This window comes from Melopsittacus undulatus, chromosome 2, assembly GCF_012275295.1.
Source record: "Melopsittacus undulatus isolate bMelUnd1 chromosome 2, bMelUnd1.mat.Z, whole genome shotgun sequence".
Classification (NCBI taxonomy): Eukaryota; Metazoa; Chordata; class Aves; order Psittaciformes; family Psittaculidae; genus Melopsittacus; species Melopsittacus undulatus.
In genome coordinates, this window is record NC_047528.1 from 30,087,203 (window position 1) to 30,108,363 (window position 21,161).

The 21,161-nt window shown below is 40.1% G+C and overlaps 1 protein-coding gene across 1 annotated transcript in view; it reads left to right on the forward strand.

Moving 5' to 3' along the window:
- ENOX1 (ecto-NOX disulfide-thiol exchanger 1) overlaps positions 1-21,161 on the forward strand; it is a 364,764-nt gene that overhangs the window by 324,363 nt on the left and 19,240 nt on the right. The window contains exons 13-14 of the mRNA XM_034074319.1: positions 11,406-11,513; positions 16,430-16,486. Coding sequence (XP_033930210.1) covers positions 11,406-11,513; positions 16,430-16,486 — 165 coding nt within the window. The remainder of the gene's footprint in view (positions 1-11,405; positions 11,514-16,429; positions 16,487-21,161) is intronic.

A 21,161-nucleotide genomic window follows, 5' to 3' on the forward strand; every position in this document is an offset into this window, starting at 1 on the left:
TAGGTGTAGGGCTGACATAAAGGGTGATACACTATTGGGGGTGCTACTGACTGTTAGCTGGGGATGTCTCAGCAGGCAACGGGACATATTCTGGCCCTGTTGATGACCCACATGGGTATCACTCTGGTGCAGCATGATGAAAGTTCTCTTTTGTCCTGTCTTCCTTTTTTCTCCAAACAATATCAATTTCACTCAAATAGAAATGCAGATTGTGAACCTGAGCACTCAGAAGCCAGAAATTGCCAGAACTACTGCCTGAGTACTGCTTGGAATACCTCAGAGACCCTTCCCCATTCAGTGCTGCAGGCAGAGAGTACACAGTTAATCATCACCTGTTCAATACCCTCCAGTCTTTGCTGCTCAATATGCAATTCAAGGTCTTAATGCAAAGGCCACACTGCTCCTGACATTTCCTACTTACTGAGGACTAGCTTTTATGGTTTACTAATCATTTAGCATGTAAAATAAATAGCATGTGCATCTGAGACACATACACATTTTTTAAAAGGGCTCTGATAAATGCCAGATGACTAGCAATCATTTCAGGCTTTCAGTGGACCCTTTTGTCTAAGTGAGACTGCACAAGAGTCATCTCTCAGCTTTTGAATCAAGATCATATACCTCTAATGTGTAGTAACCATTCTGAGTAGAAAAGCCAGAGGCAGCTGGTGTTGGCCTCACTGTGCTGCCTTTGAAATTAAGTGGATTTCTACCATTTCCAGCCACTGGAGCAGAGCTAGACCATACTGAGAAGTCCTCATCGAGTTAGCAGGATTTTTTTTCTACAAGATGTCATTGCTCAGGCCTTCCCACTCCTGTCCTATGTGAGAAGCAGGTTTCTTTCATACAAGTAGTGGAAGAACTGACTATTCCCATGATCCGCTCTCTTTCAGTGGGAGCAGAGAAGAAAAGCAGATTTCTGTCCAGGAGGCTTCAACAGCTAGTAGGGCCACTGTGTGACTTTTTTCCACATCATTCTTCTAACAAATCAAGCACCAATTCCAGTAAGCCTCAGCTAGCATTTTGCTCTGGAGCTCTCAGATCCTTTACAGATATTGGTAACTGTCACAGCCATTCCTTTCTCTCACATACAAATGTCCTGAAATGTCAGAAGTCACAGAAACATGCTTTTAGCTGAAAATTGCCAAATCTGGCCCAATGTGAATGCTGTGACCATTATAACAACCACTTGCATTTGAATATACAGATTCTAATAGCAGTTTAGCACTAAAATTAGCATCATCGTTTAATAGATCGAGCATGTTATGGCTATATTTATTAATATAGCCTAAATGCAGAGGAGATTTCTAGTCTATTTTATCCCCCTACCTTCTGCTTACCAAACGTCTATTCAGCACTCAGTGTGGTTATGCACAGCTATAAACTGATTCTTCTCAAAATATAGTATTAAAGTCAAGAGTAAATAAAAGAGATAAAAAACATTATCCCTTGTATTTGTGTTTCACCTGCTGAATAAACAGAACAGAATAATTAAGTTGGAAATGTTTTTTATTACTACTCCTGCTGTATATATTCCACTTAGATCTTTCTGTTTTCCTATAAAAATGGCACTGTAGTAATAAGTTAAATCTTTATCAGCAGTGATAAATTTCTAGGGAATGGATACAAGTGTGAGGGACTGGACCCAAAGTCCAGATGTTCACTTCTAAGCCTGTCTCTTCTTCTCTCACCTAATGGTTGATATTTGGATGCTGGTTAAGAAACAGGGTTGCTCCAAGGACAGAGAAAAATGTTCCCATAAGTATTATGTTTGTTCCCTTGTGCTTTCCAGGGCTTTGCACAGTACTGTCCACATTTAAACTTCTAGAAAATGCTCACTCCTGATTATATTAAAAAAAAAAAAAGAAAAATAAAGAGCATCTGGCTGTTAAGTGCTAGTTATTTACCAGGTCTCAGACAAGACAAATGGGTTCTCTCTGTGTTTAACAAACTTTCCATATTGAAAGTATTGTTTAGTTTCCCACTTCTGCCACCATCACTTCAACAATATTATGGGAAGTGCAAGTAAGGGTCCACAGATGCTTTAATCACCATAATCTTGATTGATAGGTGTTCTAGTGGTAAAATGGTGGAGGGTAGCATCTTTTTGCCTAATACCACTGGTAAAGCTAAACTGAGATTGGCAGCAAGAACAAACACTTTGGAAAGAAATAATCAGGTTAAAACTTTATTTAAAATACAAAGTAAATCAACTATTATCTTCATGAACATGCTTGTGTAGCCTAGTGGTAGTAAAGGACAAATCTGCTAAGTTTTACAGTTTAGTTACATGAGTTTTAAAAGATACTAAATAGCAGTGGCTTGCTGATTACATAGTTTCCAAATGTGTCTGATGCTACCATGACTAGTAACTGTTTCCACAGCTAGGAATTGTGCTTCAGTGGAATTGCACTGGGCAAATTGATTCTCTTCCCTAATATCATTCCTCTAATCTAAATGTGTCAGGTCTTAATTCTCCTTCAAAATAAATAAAATATTTCTTCTTAAATATGAAATCAAAGTATGAAAAATGTAATTTCCTCAGCTGAGAAAGAGCATGCTGTATCATGCTCATTTGCAGTCCATGAGAGAAGAGATGGGATCATACAGGTCAAATGCAATTGCATGGTAAGGAAGTATCCACAATGGTCAGGTGCAGGTGAAAGAAGGAAAAGATGAGGTTGCTGTGAATGGATGATCAGGTCTTATTTTGCCTGTGCATCCTACCAGCTGCCAGCTGGTTGCCTCATAGTACAGATATGAGGGCAGAGGGAATATGACACTCATCTGGGATCAGCCTTCTTCCTTTGATCAGGTTCAGAGCAAACTATAAGCCCACCTGTCCAGTCACCAATTGCCTGTAAAGTCAAGGACTATGTAATATGCCAGTCACTTAATTTAACAAAGGTAGGAGGGAGTTTTATTGACGAGAAGCAATGGGCTTTGGTCAGACTTCTCCCTTTCATAGGTCACCATGAAAATCAAACACTGTGTAATGTGCCGTAAAAGTCAGATACCAGAGAGGGATCCCTGATGCTAACATTAACTATTAGTAAACTGCAAGAACATAATTTCTGAGAGGACAGACGGATTCTCTAAGGTTCTGGAGGACTTGGGTCTTTTCCTCTTTTGCTGCAGCAGCCCAAACCTGAACAAAGAGAACTTGTCCAGGAGCAAGAGATGTATTTAAAATTATTTGGCAAAGGAAAGCTGTAGACTGGCTCTAAAGTCATTGCTTCATCCATGTTCTCCTTTCATCTGCTGTCCTCCTTCTAACACTGCCTCTTGTAGCTGCTGTGGCTGAATTATTATGCCTTATAGAAACAAAATAAAAAATAAATGGGGAGCTAGTTATCTGATATCAGTTAAATATTCTTTAGAATCACAGGACACAGATCAGAAGGTACGTCTGGAGGTCACATAGACCATCCCTCTGCTCAAAACAGGGGCTGTTCTGTCCAGCTATGTTCTCAGTGTCTCTGAGGATGGAAACTCCACAGCTTCTCTGAGCCCTTGTTCAAGTGCTGGCCACCCTCACTGTGGAATATTTTCCTTATATCTAATAGAACTATTCCTTGTTGAATATGTACCTATTCTCCCTCAGCTCTTACCTAAGAAAAGTCTGAGTCCAACTTCTCTGTAACCTCCCTTTAGATAGTTTCAGTGTCCATCTGTTTGATTTTTCATTTGGCATATTTCTTGGGTTCAGTCTTGCCTGTTTGTACTCTGCTGTAAAGCTGTGGGATCTTTGCAGTCAATCTACTAGCAGGGGGTGGGGAGCACAGTAAAAATCAGCAGTTTGTCCTGGGTTCAGCAGTGGCAGTCATTTTTTCTCAGTCTTAGTAGCTGGTGCAGTGCTGTGTTTTTGACTTTTGATCTGGGAACAGTGCTGATAACACTGACGTTTTTAGTTGTTGATAAGTAATAGTTACGCCAACCAAGGATTTTCTCAGTCTCATGCTTTGCCAGGGAGGAGGGGAAGTCAGGAGGAAGCAGAGACAGGATACTAACCCAAGAGGTATTCCATACCACAGCATGTCATGCCCAGTATATAAATTGGGGACAATTACCCAGAAGGGCTAGACCACTGCTCGGGTTGGGCTGGATATCGGTCTGCAGGTGGTGAGCAGTTGTATTCTCTCCTCTTGTTATTTCCCTTATTATTATTATATATTACTATATTACATATTACTGCAGCAGCGGTGGTTTGTGTTATACCTTAGTTCCTGGACTGTTGTTACCTCAACCCCTGGGAGTTACATTCTTTCAATTCTCCTCCCCATCCCTCCAGGAGCGGGGTGAGGAAGGGAAGGAGTGAGAGAGTGGCTGCATGGTTCTGAGTGACAGGCTGAGTTTAAACCATGACACAGCTACACAGAGCTCTTCAGTAGTGCCCCCAAATGCACTCAGCCATCAGGTATGTTTCCAGCCCCTTGGCTCCCTCTGGGGTGGTTAATCTGTGGAGCTAATACATTCAGCATGGCCTTTGCCTCTGGCCAGAGAGCCAGGGAAACTCACTTTGTAGGTGGATGTCCAACAAGCAGGAGCTGGGCTGTTGACCCATGTGTAGCACACATCCAGTGACTGGGGCAGGGTGGATCAGGGCTAGAACTCTTTAGTCATTGAAACTCCATGATCCATCCAAATAATGCCATCTGTGTAGCTCCAGTGAGACAGACAGACGCTAAGAGGTGGGAGCGGTGAGAAGCATAGCAATGTTACAGTTTCTTTTTACTTTCTTGAAAAAAAAAATCCATAATCATACTCTTTATTTTAATAATTCCTTTCATACATTAGGATGGATGTTGCACTGATGCTGCAACATGGCTAACTTCCTTGAGGGCTCATTTCTAAAGCTTCTTTGACTTGCCTTTCACATTCTCCTGTTTCCTTGGTGATTTGTCTGGCCTCATCAGTGTCTTGTTACTAATGCATATTTGCTCAGCTGGGAAGTCACTTTCTCATTATCTCTCAAGCCTGCCATGTGCTGGCCATTTGTGATATGAAATCTTGTGCGTGTTACAAAAAGAAAAAGACACTCTTCCAGACAGTCTGTGGAAGTACTGGGAGAGAGATTTTTATTCTTATTTTGCAATTAGTTGTGTACCTGAGATTTTATTTTAATTTGTTGTTTCTTTTTCTCCTACCTAAGGAGGATTCCAAAAAGAAATATTTACCATCCTTCTCCTCTGTATTAATGAACAGTTCCTAAGAATTTTGAAATACTTCTTTTCCTTGATGATTTTTGTCCTTTTCCATTTGCCAAATGGTACCTTCTTTTTCTTTATAGAAAGTTAAAAGAGACACAGCGAAGTTTTACTTTATGGAAAAGAAGAAAATAAATCCTCAGAAATTGCTAGCATAAGTGTGTGTTTTAATTTTCTGGTGAACTCTGCAGTCTGTAAACGCCTGTGATTTCATACTTTTTAGGTCTCTGATTCTAGTGGAGTTTAAGGGAAAGGGCCACACTTTTGCACAAGTGAGAACTGCTTCCTGGGGTTACTGTTTGATGTGCAAGCCTTCATTTAATTTGGACTGAAAATGGTGGCCTTATCTGGGATACAGCCTGCTTATCTGAGGCACATTCTGCCTTCATTTTAGGCACCTAGTGAATCACATCTTCCCATTTTTCCCGTATAGGGATATATTTCCTATAGGTAGTAAGTAGAAAGTAATATGCTGCCCCAAAACATTATATGGATAGGAAGATTCAGTTTGCCTGAGTACACTAGGTGTCTAAATGGCCATTAACTGAGCTGGCTCAGTTAGGCTGTGTAAGACCATCCCTCTGTGACTGAAAAACACAATTCAGAAAGATTTGCCCCAGATCTTTTCTGGACACTCTGCAGATATTCCAGAAATGGGAGAGGGAGTCTGTGACTGCTTCCCATGGCTGAACAGGCTGGGTTTGCTGAAACTGCCTGCACAACCTGTGTCAAATATCATGCTCCCACCTCAGAGGTGTTCTTTTGTCTGCTCTTCTTTACTGCCCTTTCCTTAGGTCTTTGTAACCTTTTCATACTTCATTTCAAGCAGCTGTAGAGAAAACCATAGCCAAAATAGGAAGGGCAGAACCATTCAGCAGTATAATGGCTAAACTTGTGGCAAATGCTGGTTTTCCTTTTTCATTATTCTGTCAGCTTTACAGTATGTTAAGTACAGCCCCAGGCCCCATGGTCTCTTCTGATCTGCCTCCCTTTTCTTAGCATGATAAGTTGATGGTTTCATGCTGGAAACCACACTTTCCTTCTGAGACCCTTCTCTGTCCTGCTAGGCTCAGTGGGAGACCACATTTCTAGATATGTCCATAATTTATGTTTAAATGTATACATGTAACACTGCCTTTTGGGGAGCGATGAAGAACTGTGAGCAGGGAGGAGGAGAGGAAAGAGAAGGAATATTTCATGGCTGCACAGTGGTATACAACAGCAAGCTATTACTTTCCCTTTAGGGCTTCTCATATATTTTGAGCACTGCGTGTTGTTCGGTTGTTAGCATTCTTGGCCACACTGGCACCGCATTGTACACAGTCTGAGTAATTCAGCTGGCTTCAATAATACAATCTATATTTAATGTTTCAGAAGCTGCGAGATTGGTTTAAGATGGTAATTTTCTGTCTGCACTTTTGAGATCTACGCAATATGGGTGGTACTGAACTGTCTCTGACAGAGATTCAGCATTGGAGGTGGGAATGTGTAAAAACCCCAACAAAATAAAACACACACACACACTTCCCCCATATAAAGAAATTAGCTACCCATTTATGTACAGGGAGAATTTCATCCTCATGAATGGAGGAAGCTTAACACTGGAGAGCGATATTCACCATTTCTATAAAGAGCAGCTCCAGAGCTGCCATGGGAAAGACAATCTGTCTTGCTTTTTTTTTTTCTTTGTCTTAAATACATTGATTGATCTCTGGAGAGACAACGTGTAGGGGGTTTTATGTCCTTTTCTCTCTCTCCTCTGGAAATTACTGTAAGAGGATATCAGTGATGTCTACCAGTCTGACCTGGACTTACTCCGTGGCTTCACCTCTTAGGGTAAACCATGGTGACAAATGTTTCTGGCCGCATGAAGATCAGCTTAGCTTTCAGACTGGTGCTGGCGAAGCTCTAGACTGTGCAGGTGTGTCTGTCAAGGATCCTCAGAGCTGCAGTGGGCATCATAAGATGCTTTTCTGCTTCCTGAAACTGTGATTTTCACTCAGGGAAAAGGCCATTGTATAATTTACAGGAGATCCTCAGAGACCCAAAGGATTGCACACTGAGGACCCCTGGAAGAGACAGAAGAATGAGCCAGGCATTTGCTGGCTGTGTAACTGAGAAGTTCCTTTGGGGGAAGTGGGGAGCTGCTGTCTGAATGCCATGGCTGTGCCACGAAGCAGGCCTAAAGGAAATGACCAGAGAGATGAGACAAGATTGAAGGAAGGGACACTTTGATAGCTGTGTTGGCAGTAGCTGTGAGACAAGCCAGCAGGACATAAGAGGTGGGAAGTGGGGTAGCAAATGCTTCATGAGTAGGTGGGAAAGGAGGAAAGCTCTGGTAGAAGGGCTAGATGAGATGGCAAAGTAGATGGAACAGTATCAGACAGAACAAACATTAAAACAAGGAACAACATTTTGTTTTAATTGATCATGGTGTATACTTGCAAGCAACCTGAAGGGCAGGAGAAGTATCTGAAGGATGAAATTTTAATAAGTGCATTTATGTGCAAAACAAAGTAATTCTGAATAATTAAATATAATCATCTTGGCATCATTTCTTACAATCTTTATGGAGAGGCTGTCTGTTTATAAGTGAGCATGACAGCAATCCCTGTTTACAAATTCCTACCAGTATAACATCCTCTTCCCATTTGCTTCTAACTTTGCCAAACATCACGTGTTTGTGCTGAAATTTTTCAGGCTGTTTGTCTGTCTTAGGCTGATATTTTTTTTTCATCAAATCTATTTCTTCATTTTCCAAACTGAGAACTAGAAGAGAAAACTACGCTGTTTGGCAAGTATAATTTCTCGTTGCATCTTCTTGGTGGCGGCATCAAGAAAAAGAAATGTCAGCAGCTGACCCATGCAAGGTTAGCAGGTTCTGCAGCTTTTGGAGATATATACAAGGTAGCAAACAAAAAAAAGTTTAAACCCCCAGGGGATGGATGCAAGGTTTATACAATTCTGATGTCTTTAGGAGCTGGGTGGGAGGATCCCAGTTCTGTGAGTATAAAACCTTGTGTGTGACTGGGAATATAGTACTTTAGTTACAGACTGTTTCCCTCCCCCATGAAAATAGGACCCATTTGTTGCTTTTGAAAATAAGAGCCTATGCACACACAATAAGCCTGCAGTAGTTGACAGTTTAACCATTAAGACTGCTGGAAGGTTTTATATCAGGTGCTTTGCAGCTCACGCTGCAACCAAAATGCACACTCTTACCCTGGGAAACAACATGTTAGGTATTTTCCTGGGATTCCTGTTCCTGGCTGGTCCAGAGCTGAGTGCAAAGAGCAGGGAATATCTCTCTCTCTCTCTCATGCTTTCAGATCAGAGAATTATCTTCCACACCACTTTCTCCAATGCTTGGGCACTCTTGGAAAAATTACCTCAAAGACAAAACAGAAAAAGTCAGGATCAAAGGAAGGGAAATAAAATTAGACTAAATCACAGTGGGAGAGCACAGTGGGAGATGTGAAAATTAAACAGTGGAAGTTGGTGAGCTGATCTGCAGTATGTGAATTTTGGCCATGATAAAAACATGGGGATCGGATGGGTAGGATAGGGAAGGAGATTTCAGTTCTGGTGGAAGTGTAAGAAATTCAACCCACAAGTGAAACTTGGTTCCCCATTTGTAACAGTCATTCAGTAGTGAAAAGGTTTTTCAGGGACAGAGATGGACTGAAAACTCACTTGGGATCTTCCAAATGGGAGTTTGTATTGTTCAGAGGGGTGGGCTCTAGTTTCTCCCAGAAACTGGAGTAAAATTTCTGAAACAGGATGAAGTCTGGCTGGTGGTGGTTTTCTTCTTGGATATGCATAGCTACTCACTTCCTTCATAGGCTGTAGAGCAAACAAAATCCATAGTGATGATTTCCTCAGACTCCCTAGTACTTGTAGCACCTCAGTGGGACAATGATGATAATCAAATCACATCGAGTAGAGACAAACAGAAGGGTTTCCCTCCCCAGTAGATAACTGGCTATATGCATTCCTGCTTTTGTGTGATGATAATTTTGTCTGTTTTCACTGCTATATTTGAATCTTCAGAGGCTGACCACACAGGTGAGACATAACTGCTCAGAGAAGACTGCGCGATGGGGGAAAAGATGCCTTTCTCTTAACAATCGTAGCCATGCTCAGGTGTGTAAGGGCCAACAGATTTCAACTGGGAAAGACAAGATATTTCACCAGCCCCTATTAGGTGACACAACTGCTTGCCAAACCTCAGGTGTTCCAGCTAGTGACTTCTGAAAGGGCATAAGCTATCTTTCTGGTGTCTTATGCTCTGTTTCTCTTCTGAGGATTGAAGTCCCTAGTTTCTAAATTGCAGAGATCAGCTAGAGCTATCCTGGATAAGGCTTAATGGTCTGTAATAATAAGAGGTTACATGGGGTGACCAAATAGTCCCTTTTGGGCTAAAAAGTTATGAAATATCTGGAAAGCTATAACGGTGCTAAGGACCTGCATGGGTACCAGTGTGTGACATATGACAGTAGAAACAAAACCTGTGATTCTTCTGAAAACATAGGGGGTAGTACCCAACAGGCAAGATGAACGCAAGCCTGAAGTGGCAGTCCATTCCTGGTCATGGAATGCCAAGGTACAGCTTCCCCACAAAAATGCTTGAGCAAGAGCATCAGTAGAACAGGCCTTGTTATTTCATGGAAAATCTTGAGTTCTGAAATGCCCTGGTGCTGCGGTAGAGTCAATACACATACCTGAATGTCTATTAAAGGCTTCCAGAGAGCATTCCGGGCAGCAAGACCCATCAAAAAGCTCATGTAGCTAGACTGTAGAGTGTGTGAGATATAATCAGACATATAACCACATTCATTTCTACTTCAGTGGCTGAATTAATCCATCATAGTGGTGCTCAGTACAACAGAAATACACTATCAATAATGCCATCAGTCTCTGAAATGTCATCTGTTCCCAAGCAGCTCTGAAAACAGTACTGGTGACAAGTCATTTGATTCCTGGGACTTCCAGTGAAGTGGAACAAGGGCAGGGACTATTTCTAGTTTTGCTGTCTGTAACTTACCAAGATGCTGAAGATCTGCAACACTGGTTTGAGTCAGAGTTACCAGTCCTAAGCACAAGCATAAACTAAACTTTAGATGCTTAGATACATGATTAGATAGAATTATAGATTCATAGAATGGTTAGAGTTGGAAAGGACCTTAAGATCACCTAGTTCCAAAGCTCCTGCCATGGGCAGTGACACCTTCCACTAGACCAGGTTGCCCTGTCCAACTGGGCCTTGAAATTCCTCATTCAAGAAGTCTTTAGGAAGGAGTGTGCTTACAACCAATATGTGGCCCCAGCAAATCAGTTCCCTTCCTTGATCACTAAGCGAAAGCACCATAAACTGCTTTGTCATCTTGTCTTTGTCTCCTTGCTCTTCAGCAGTGTCTAACATTCATCTCATCAATACAAAAATATATAATTATTTCAGTATTAATTGAATCTACTGATCTGCTCTTGACAGACACAATAAATCTATGCTGAACCTAATGCTAGACAAGACCAGGGGACATGAGCTTTTATAGATGTCCCTACATTCCAGAATTATCTTCATAAAAATAGGTTTTGGTCACAGCTTTTTGTTTTGACAGTTCAGATCAGCAGTCTTTGTGGCTGATATATTGATTGTAGGGCGTCAGTCTTCCTGATCTAATAAAATATCACTGCACAAGGGATAAAAAGGAAAGCTTTTGTCTTCTTGGCAACTCAGTGTGAAAGCTTTCCAGAATATTGCTTTGCATAGAATGAAAATGGCTGTGGGCCAATGACTAATTATATTAAAGGGCTGTGCTTTTAAATTATTTATGTACCATAGTGTTTACCCTAGTATTATTAAAACCAACGCATGTACTTCTACAAATAAGATTTTGGTTCAGATGAGTGTGACAGTCGCTCTGTGGGTGATATACTGTACCAGGAGTTTCTACTTTAATGTAATAAATAGCTTAACACACATTAACAGATGTATTATTCGTGGAGCACTGCTGCAGAAGGAGATGCAGATGAAAATAATTTACCTCTGGTCCATTTAGACACAGCAGATTATGCAACAACAATAAATGTGGGAGCAGACTGCAAAGCACTGTTTGAAGTGAGGATTTATCAAAATGAGGATTTGAAACCTCTTTGGATGCAGACAACGCTAACCAGAAATTTCTTTTGTTTGTGCAGCAATTGCTGAGCATACAGGAAGAATTAAATAACAAAAAATCTGAACTGGAGCAAGCCAAGGAAGAGCAAACACATACACAAGCAATGCTTAAAGTCCTGCAAGAACAGGTGAGTATTTGTGATGGGATTAAAGCGCTAGCTAAGGGGATGGAGGACTCATGGCTTCACCTCCAAAATCCATAGAATTCTGACCACAGAATATCCTATGAGCAAGACAGAACCTTATGTGGCCTGTGTGTCTGCTCTGATTAGCATTAGCGAACACAGCTGAGGCTAATACAGAGTTTGAGAAAACAGTGGAAAGGGAACCTTATTTTGTACTATTCAGTACTTACAATCATGTCTTTAATAACGTTTCCTCTTATCTTTCTGCATAGATACCAGTGGTGTCTGTTTTCTCTCTCTGAATTAACAGAGGGAGTTAAATATACCTGAAACAAAACAGCTGTTTCTTTTAAGACGAGTATTGGGGAAAAAAAAAATACCCAAACAAAAGAGCTTGGCATGTTGTGTGTTATTCATGCAGGCATGAATATACAAAACTCTTTATCATAATGGCATTAAAAGAGCAGTTATCAATGCACTTATTTAAGCAGTGAGAAACAAACCTCTGTAAATCTGATTATCATGCCTTCTTTGATACTAAGGTGTCTTATGACAGTGAGTATATCTGATAGTTGTAGAAGCAAAAAGAAAATCTGGTGTTCAATCTGTAAATCTGTAGATGGAACATTGCACTGTGTGAAAGCACAGTGTGCTCAAATACATGTTGTTTATAGACCATGTGGCTGGGATACACTGAGATCACAAATCCCCACCTTTGCTGCACAGGCACAGTTTTGCGACCGTATTTTAATCCTTTCTATATAAACTTTGAGCTAAAATATTTGGTGAATTGGTTAAATGTTTGCAATTTAAAGGCTGTGGGATCTGAATTGATTAGATGGCAGAGATTCAAAATGCTGATGATTCTTATGTTCGATGTTTCTCAGCATGTATGTCTGAATATGACTGCAGAGATATTTATACATTCAATGTATATATTGGGAAAATTAAACTGTTTATTTCAGATTTTTTTAATACTCACTATGCAAGCTGTGTATTGTTCCACATTTAACATTTATCTTTGAACATATCTAGTGACAAATGCATTCTAGAAACTAATAATTTAGATTCAGGGGAAAAATAAGCTTTTATATTCAGATACATGTACTTAGCAATTCTGGTTACAGAGATAACCTTCCAAATGAGAACTGATACAAGACTGTAAGTCACAAATGCTATGAGGAAGGATGGATTTGGTAATGACAGAATCTTTATAAACACAAAAATCCATGCAATCTCTTGAGTTAATTGCATCTCATTTCCATTTTTACATGGCATGCAAGGTATAGTGTTATGAAATACTTAAATGACAATGAAATTTCATTAATTTACTTTGCATCTTGGTAGCAATTAAATGCTGCCAAACCATATAGGAAGATCTTGCAATGCTAGGTCCCAGCAGGGACCACCAGGGCAGCCTTCTGAATCTCTGCAGAGTCCTACTAATTGTGAATCAAATGTGCGCTCATGCTAGGCAGACAGACGAAACAGTAGCTGGAAGAAAGGCAGGGTGGATCTGCCTTTCTCTTGAGAATTAGTTCTGAAACACGCCCAAAGCCAAGACTGTAAGTAGCCAGAATTCCTAAGGAGTACTACACAGCCAGTGTGCTTCTCCAACTAACCTGAACCAGTTCCAAAACTTTCCCAAACAGCAGAAGCCCTCACAGTAATGACCCCCACTTGCCAAGGCTCCCAGATTTCCTTTACAAGCACTAGAACTCATCTGTGTGTTTTATCCACGAGTATTAAAAATCACGCTGCGGACTCAAGTAAATATGAACATTTCATTCAAAAATAAATAGCACCAGGCTCCTGCCTCTATTGCACAGCTTAGTTTTGTGATACATTTGCTAAAATCTTCCTTTTCATCTCAAGCTGGCAGGGGGATCCTGCCTTGCCTCACCACGGGCATGTGCAGAGGGGTGCAGCTGTGTCTGAACATGTCTGCTGGCTCAGCACATGTCACACTGATCCAGTTGCACCAACCCAGCTGTGTCCAGGCTGGGATGTCCTGCTGGGAGAGATCCCATTGGCTTGTGCACCATATTGCATTTCTTTATCCAAAAGGCATCTGGATCAGATCTGTCATGTGGCCACCAGCTCTGGTTTGTCAGATGGATTCATGCCCACTGGTTTGAGTCAGACTGATGTCTAATGACTGACTCCTCAGTCCTTCTCCTTTCCTTCCGGGAGGGCCCTTGGTTGTTACTGGCACTAGTTCAGTGTGTTGCCTCAGCATGCTCTCTGCTGATAACATCACACTCCCCACCAACCTGCAATGGAACTGTCTTAGGGGGTAAGGCAAGTCCTGTTTTTCCAATATTGTATGTTTTTCTGAGATTCCTATTCCAACATTTCATTATTTAGGATGTGAGAGAATAAAATACTTTATATTTTAATTTAGGAAAAAAAACACAATATTGGAAAAAAAAGGGACTTTACCCCATTAGCCTGTGGGAATGCAGCTGAACATTTTCTACTCATACGTTTTCCACCATTATCTCCATTGCCTCACCTCACCTCCTACTGTATTGCTCTCAATGCAGATGTGAATGCTAGCACCTTCTTGCCTGAGATCTGGCATCCTTTCAGAGCATGGCATGCTATAAAAGAGATGGAAAGGCTCAAGCATCCTGTCTGCATTAGATTAACCAGTGGAGCAGTGCCAGGGCAACAATGGTGGGAAACCATGGTGGGATGAGATCCTGCCAGATCAATGTAAGCTAGAGGCTGAGCTCACTTTCCCATCAAATGCACATGTGGCTGGGGGTGGTATGTCAGTGGTCACCAAGGGCTGATGGCACTTTACCAACCTGGAAAAGGAAAGGTAAAAAGTAATGAACAGCACTCCTTGATCATTCAGGACATGGCATTATCATGCAGAGCAGTTTTACATACCTGAGCACGCTCTTCTGATGTCGTATTCAGATGAGTAATTCAGCTTAACTCAACAGGACTGTTCACGTGAGGTGAATTTCTATAATGAAGAGTTGGCAGAAACAGCAAATGGCCTTTCAGTCACACCGTGATGCAGAAATACCTAATTCTGGTGCTTGGTTGGAAGTAGCTATCTGAGCTCATTCCTACCAGACATCCTCAAAGTGAGGTGGTTCCACAGGATCTTTATTTTTTCAGTATAGGGAAAACATATAGTATTCATTGGAAATTCATCACCCTGCTGTCAGTATAAATTGCAGACTTTTTGAGGGTATTGAAAGATAAGCATCAGTGAATTGAACCAGGAAACTTAATGAGTTTACAGTCCCCAGCTATCCTCTTTACTACTTTATCAGGAATTGTTACCCCCTTCCCTCTCTGTCAGGATGGGATTAGTGGCATGAGCAGGCATTCCTGAACTGGTGCAGTTAACAGCCCTACATAATAAATCTCTCTACAATTACCTGAAAGGAGGATGGAGTGAGGAGGTAGCTAGTCTCGTCTCCCAAGTAACCAGTGGCAGGACAAGAGGTAATAGCCTCAGGCTGTGCCAGGGGAAGTTTAGACTGGATATTAGGAAAACATTCTTCAGCAAAAGGCTGATCAGGCATTGGAACAGGCTGCACAGGGCAGTGGTGGAATCACCATCCCTGGAAGTATTTATAAACTATGCAGCTGAGGCTCTTAGTGACATGGTCTGGTGGTGGACTTGGCAGTCCTGGGGTAACGGTTGGACTTGATCTTAAAGGTCTTTTTCAACCTAGGTGATTCTCTGAGTCTATAATGAGGTATGCAGAGACTATGGCCTTCTTAATTGTCAGATTGGAAACTCTGAGAAGCTGGGAAATGAATCACATGCAGTTTAGTTGATGCCACATAGCAGAAAGATTAGGAAGGTAATGTAGCCACACTAGGATGATAGTCCACAGTGCTACAGATTCACACACCTAATGAAACAAACCCGGTGTTCCATTTCATCTGGGGTTTAGGATTGTTGTCATTCAGGATCACAGCTCAATGGTTACATCAACCCCAGTTTCTTTGGCAAGAAGACTGCAGAGGAAAGTTTCTGACCGCAGAAGAAAGTTTCTTTTATTGCTACCTATCTCCCACTGCCACAGATACCTACTCTGAATTAAGTTAGAATAAAAGCATGACTCTTCAGAGATTTACCAAAAGAACAAAAGGCTCCAAGTCCTTCATTTAAGTGTACAAACCTCCACGGCTTAGTGGCTCAGGAGAGCTGCAGTGGTTCCTCCTTTCTGTGTTTGCTTAGCCACAGGATGAACAGCTGCATCTTTCACTGTGGCTTTGAAGTACGAGCTAGATCATTCCTTAAATATCCCAAGAGTAATTTTTACAATGCCCAGTGCAAGCCTGGATTTTCCCCAGAAAGCCAATTCAGGAGGAAAAATAAAGTTTTGGTTCAGAGCATATATCTGGAATTGTCAGTGTGTCCTCAGTTCTTCCTGCCACTGGTTGTATAAAAGAGCTGTTCTTCACTTCTTTTTCCATCATACCCAGAAGTCATGTCATTTATTTGGATGCTTCCTCAGGAAGGAAACATAGTCACGCATCTTAAACAGTGAAAAAGTAATCATTAGCAAAATACTATTTAGCTAGTGGCAACTCGCAAATACTGTAAAGTTTCAATTAATAGCAACAAGAATGGGAAATGAAATTGTTTATTATTCTTGAGACCCAATTCTGTACACTTTTTATATCTTGAAACTGCTTTCTAATCTTATTATTTAAAAAATAATGACCCAGTCTTATTCTTTTTATTTTTTTTTCCAACCAATCAAGACTTAAGTATGTTGGTTTCAAAATGGCTTGAGCAAAAACTCATTCGAATTATATGCTCCATCTGTTTTTCTCATTGGAAGTTTTATAAAGTGCTCCTTCAAATAAATCAAAGATAACCGTGTGAAATACTGAAGTAATGTGCTTGTGTTGTTCTGTTTTTTGTTCACTCTTTGCAGTTAAAAAGCACCAAGGAATTAGCAGAAATCAATGGGCATGATGAATCTCAAGCAAATGTAGGTACAGCTATCGATGTATAGATTATGATATATATACACGTGTATATATACACGCATGCATATAGTCTCAAATTTACTGTTTATGTCTTAAAGCTGATAGAATGGCTGAATGATTCGCACATCAAGTCTGAAGTGCCTGTTTCTTTTTTTTCTTGAAGCCACAGGTTCAAATCCCAGCAAACTTCATTTTAAGGTAGATAAATTGGGTTCTATGCAATTTACTTTGTAGGATTTATTTGGATGAGACTTTAACAACCAATGTCCTACTAGCTGTATGTGGGTGTTAAAGATACCATAGAAACGACTGCAAGAGAAATGCTTTGCCTTAGTGTCCTGTCCAGGATTACTGAAGCTACAAAGTTATATTGTTTGTCTTTTTGCTGCCACCTTGCAGCTGAGCAAGTCTGGCCATATTTCAGTTCTGAGTGAAGTCATTCATACACATGTATAATTTGGAAACAGTTAATTTGCACAAGAAGACTGAATTAATTCAGTGAGTCATTATTTTGTCCAAAATTGTTAAAATACTTGTTAAGGTCATGCTTTTTCAAATCTGCCACAGAAAAAAAAAATTGCTTCTGTTATTCCATTTGTGATTGCAGTCAAAACAGCAATTTGGATAAGGGGAGACAGAAAAAAAGGAAAGCTTTCCTGCTATGTTTGTCATCCAAACCACGCAGCTTTGTGCTTTGTCATAAACATATGAAAATTAAAACTGATTATATATGATATCTTCCTCCTAACCAAGAGAACTAGCAACAGTCTGAACACCAATGTATTTAACATCTGTTTTAGTCAATGTGTTGTCTAATGGCACAGCCAGGAAAGCAGTTTTATTTTAAACCTGAAGGGAAGGCTCAAATTTTGTGGGCTGCTTTGTGATAAGGAAATGTTGTCTCCTCTTTTTTAATCTTTTCCTGAATCTCATTCATTGTGGTCTGTTTCCGCAGTGAAGTCAATAGAGCCTCATAGCTCTCTGCATTTGGACAGGAGACATTCAATATTGTCTGATAGCTCCAACAAATCTGCAATTGCAGTCTGTCTGCTTGGCGTCTCATTGTCCCTTTGAAAGATTCTGTTTGCAAACCAAAATAAAGACATTAATCCACTGATGATCTTCCAATGCTCACATTTGCTACCTACAAATTTATCATTGTACAACTGTTGGCTGCAGGTTTCCTAAAGGAATTTACAAATGTAAGACTTAGAAACTTACTAAAGGAACTTGCTTCCTCTCCAAAAATGTGGATGGAACAATGTTCTGCAGGGTTGAAATGTTTTAAAGGAAAATTACCTAAATGCTTCAACTTGTATCATCCTGGCTCATATGTAATGGGATAAGAAAGAAGAGCCTGAAAGTTTTATTTTTATATAATATGAAGGTTAAAATAGCATTAAAATGAAACATTTCAATTGTGTAAAGTCAGTGTTTCAGTACATCATTCCCACTCTAAACCAAAATATTTCAGAATCTTTGTTTAATGGTAAATTTTCCAAAATGTAGTATTTTGTTCCAGTTTGTACTAGTAGGAATTATTCAAATGCCTGAATTTTCCATAGGATAGAAACTATTTTCTGCCTCTCTTTTCCATGAGCTTTTCCTGTGATTATCTCATAGCAATATTAGACTACTAAGAAAAGAAGTCAATACCTAAATTTATGATGAAGAGGGAGATCAGACAGCTGCAATTATTGAGTCACAGTCGCAGCCATGTATTCAACGATTATGCCACCATGAAATCAGAGAAAGCACAGCAACACAATGGAAGTAGAGAAATAGAGGGAAAAACTGATGTTAAAGCATTTGCTACAGTAATGACCTTTGTAAAATGGAAGTTGAGGTACTCTTCAAACAATTGTCATTTATATCAAATACGTGGTGCTCAGGTATTGTGCCTTGCAGGTTGTCTCTCCACATCTGTTCTTAGCAGACTTCATGCTTCTTGCCCTTGGCCAATGTGAAAATCTGGGATGATCAAAGAGGAAAAGGCTTCGTGGCTCCTATGAGGCTGTTAGTGAACTATGGTGCATATAATGGGATTAGGACATATTTGTTACAGTTGACAGGTTGAATTCAGAAAATTAAATACCTCTACATGCTGAGCAATAGTAGGAGGTGTTGGTATGGAAAAATGGCAACGTATGTCTATATCTAATCTTCACACTGTGGTATATTTAGATTACTTACTCTGCAGAAAATCAGGCTCCTAGAAAGTACAGTGGAAGCTTCAGGCACACTGCATACACATCAAGAAAGCCCATATTGTAGTCTTAAAAATATTGTTTTCTGCAGTCCTCAGATTTTCTGCTAATGGCACTGGTCTGCACCATATAAGGTTAGGGTTACATTAGAAAATGTTATTTCTTAAAATAAAACCTGGAAATATTTTTCTTCGTAAAATGAGATACAGGTGAAAATATATACTTAAACCTATCCTGGTATGTTTTCTACATTTCCATTATGTGAGACCATCCTGAAAGGGAAATAAGAATCTGGACACCTTTGGAAAAAAGAAAAACATCACCCCTGAAATGTGCCCAAACTATAAATAGACCAGACTTTTCTTTTTTTTTTTCTCTTGTTTTGGTGGGAGAATTGAGCACTGTTAACTAAGAGGCTGAAGCTATTGCAATGTCACCCTCCCTGTCCTGGCAGTTCACATACAAATCTGGGGGGAAAAGAAAATGAAATTTTAGTGTATTGCCAGTGTATCTACTTTTTGCAGAAAGAAACCCATCTTACAAGCCTTTGTAAACAGTTATAAGGATGTTTCATGAATGACTTGCCAGGTACATGCACTAATATTTGTTATGGCTGTTGACATTTCCCAGCTATGCTCTGTGTCAGGAAAGGCCAAATGTCAGGCTCAAGTGGTACATGGAGCCTGAGATCCTGGCCTGGTGTTAACAGAGGCTTCAAAATCCAGAACTGTCATGCTGTCACTGAGTGTTCATTTCCTTCAGCTGCGTGGTTAGGAAAAGATTGCTTCTTGTTCCTAATCTGCCCCCCTTTTAATTTCCTTTTCATTGCTGCATATAATGATACTTAATTCACATCTCTGTCTTAGCTGAAGAGAAAATAATGGCTAACAGACAGTTATAATTTCAGATATAATCCTCTTCCAGGATGTTCCCAGAGTCTTGGGAGCTGATTAGTCCCAACATGAAAAAACACCTTGCTTGGGAAGTTTGCACAAGTAAAGAACATTTTGCAAACTGAAAATGCTAATCATATGTTTTGTGGCTAACTCCATAAAGGCAATTTATTCCTCCACTTTTTCTGCAAGGTCAGTGGCTTTCTGTGGAGCCTTTTGTATATACATTAATTCTGTGTTTTGATCAAAGTTCTCCTCTTGCTAACTGCTGAGTTGAATATACATAGGGCACTGCATGCAAGTAAGTTATATAGCCTTGATGAGTATATCCCTGTTTTAGGGGTGGAAATGTTGATATCCATGGTGTCCCTCTATTGTTAATGGAGAAAGGAGATTTCTTTTTTACCAGGCCTTATTTTAGAAGTACTCAGTGATATTTTTCCAGGGGTTTGGCACTCTCCGTTGTCAGTTATCTGCCTTCATGAGGTAACTGGTGAATAACTCATATGTAGATATGCCATAAAATGGTAGTCAAGAGTATCAGCCCTCCAAGTTCAGACTGAAGCAAGAGGTGGGTCGTGATCACAGAAATACTTTGAATGCTCAGACTGCAGTTGCTTGGTGAAGTCCTGACTCTGTTGAAGTCAATAATTAAATTCTCATCAGACTAAAAAAGTCTGATATATTTCAGAGAGTAAAACTGATTTCAATGCAAGTTTTTTTTTTACCAGCTTTTTGTTCTGTTTGAGTTTCATTGTTTGAACAAAGTAATGACTTTGACCTCATTTGTCTGTCTGCCTCCAGCTAGCATCTCCAGCAGCTTGGACACAATATTCTGTGGGTTTTTCTCCAGACGTGAAATCAATATTATTAAGTAGGGATACATTTTTCCATTTGAATCCTTGAAGTTGTTATCAGAGTATTCCTCCAGTTCAACCAAGCATCTTACATTTGACGTGAATTCTTCCCTTAATTGAAATATTAATTTAAGTGACATATTTCAACAGTTTTACTAAACTGCTCACTTTATGCTACATTGAAGTGATATCATTCCTAACTACACGCTAGTCTTCTGTTTTCACATAGTAGGATAATCACTGATGATCTCTACTAAAGACAAGTAAAGATGACTCATATGAGGCTCATTTTTCCAACAAGATGGGCCAAGATTTAAAAACCTAACCCACTTCAATTTTTGGAGAAGCCTGTAATTCCATCAGACTCATCAGAGTTCAGTTCTTGTACTTTACTGTGCTTTTTCAGGAAATACAAGTTCCATTCTTGTACTTTAAGGGAAGCAACCAAGGGTACCTGCTCTGAATGTCCTGTGTCAGTGTATGTGTTAGTACACATATGCCATAGGATAGGGTACCTCTGTGTGGTATGACTGCCTCACATTGAGCCAGGTAAGAGGAAAAGGGTCCTTGAACACGTGAAGAGAGGAGCTAGAAGAGTTCAGTGCTTGCTCAGATCATCCCAGTGGTTTGGGACTATGAGGGAAAAGCTGGTCACTTTTAATTATGAAGATCCCAAGTGATTGCAGATGCTTTTGCTTCACTTCATTGTGAGTACAACAG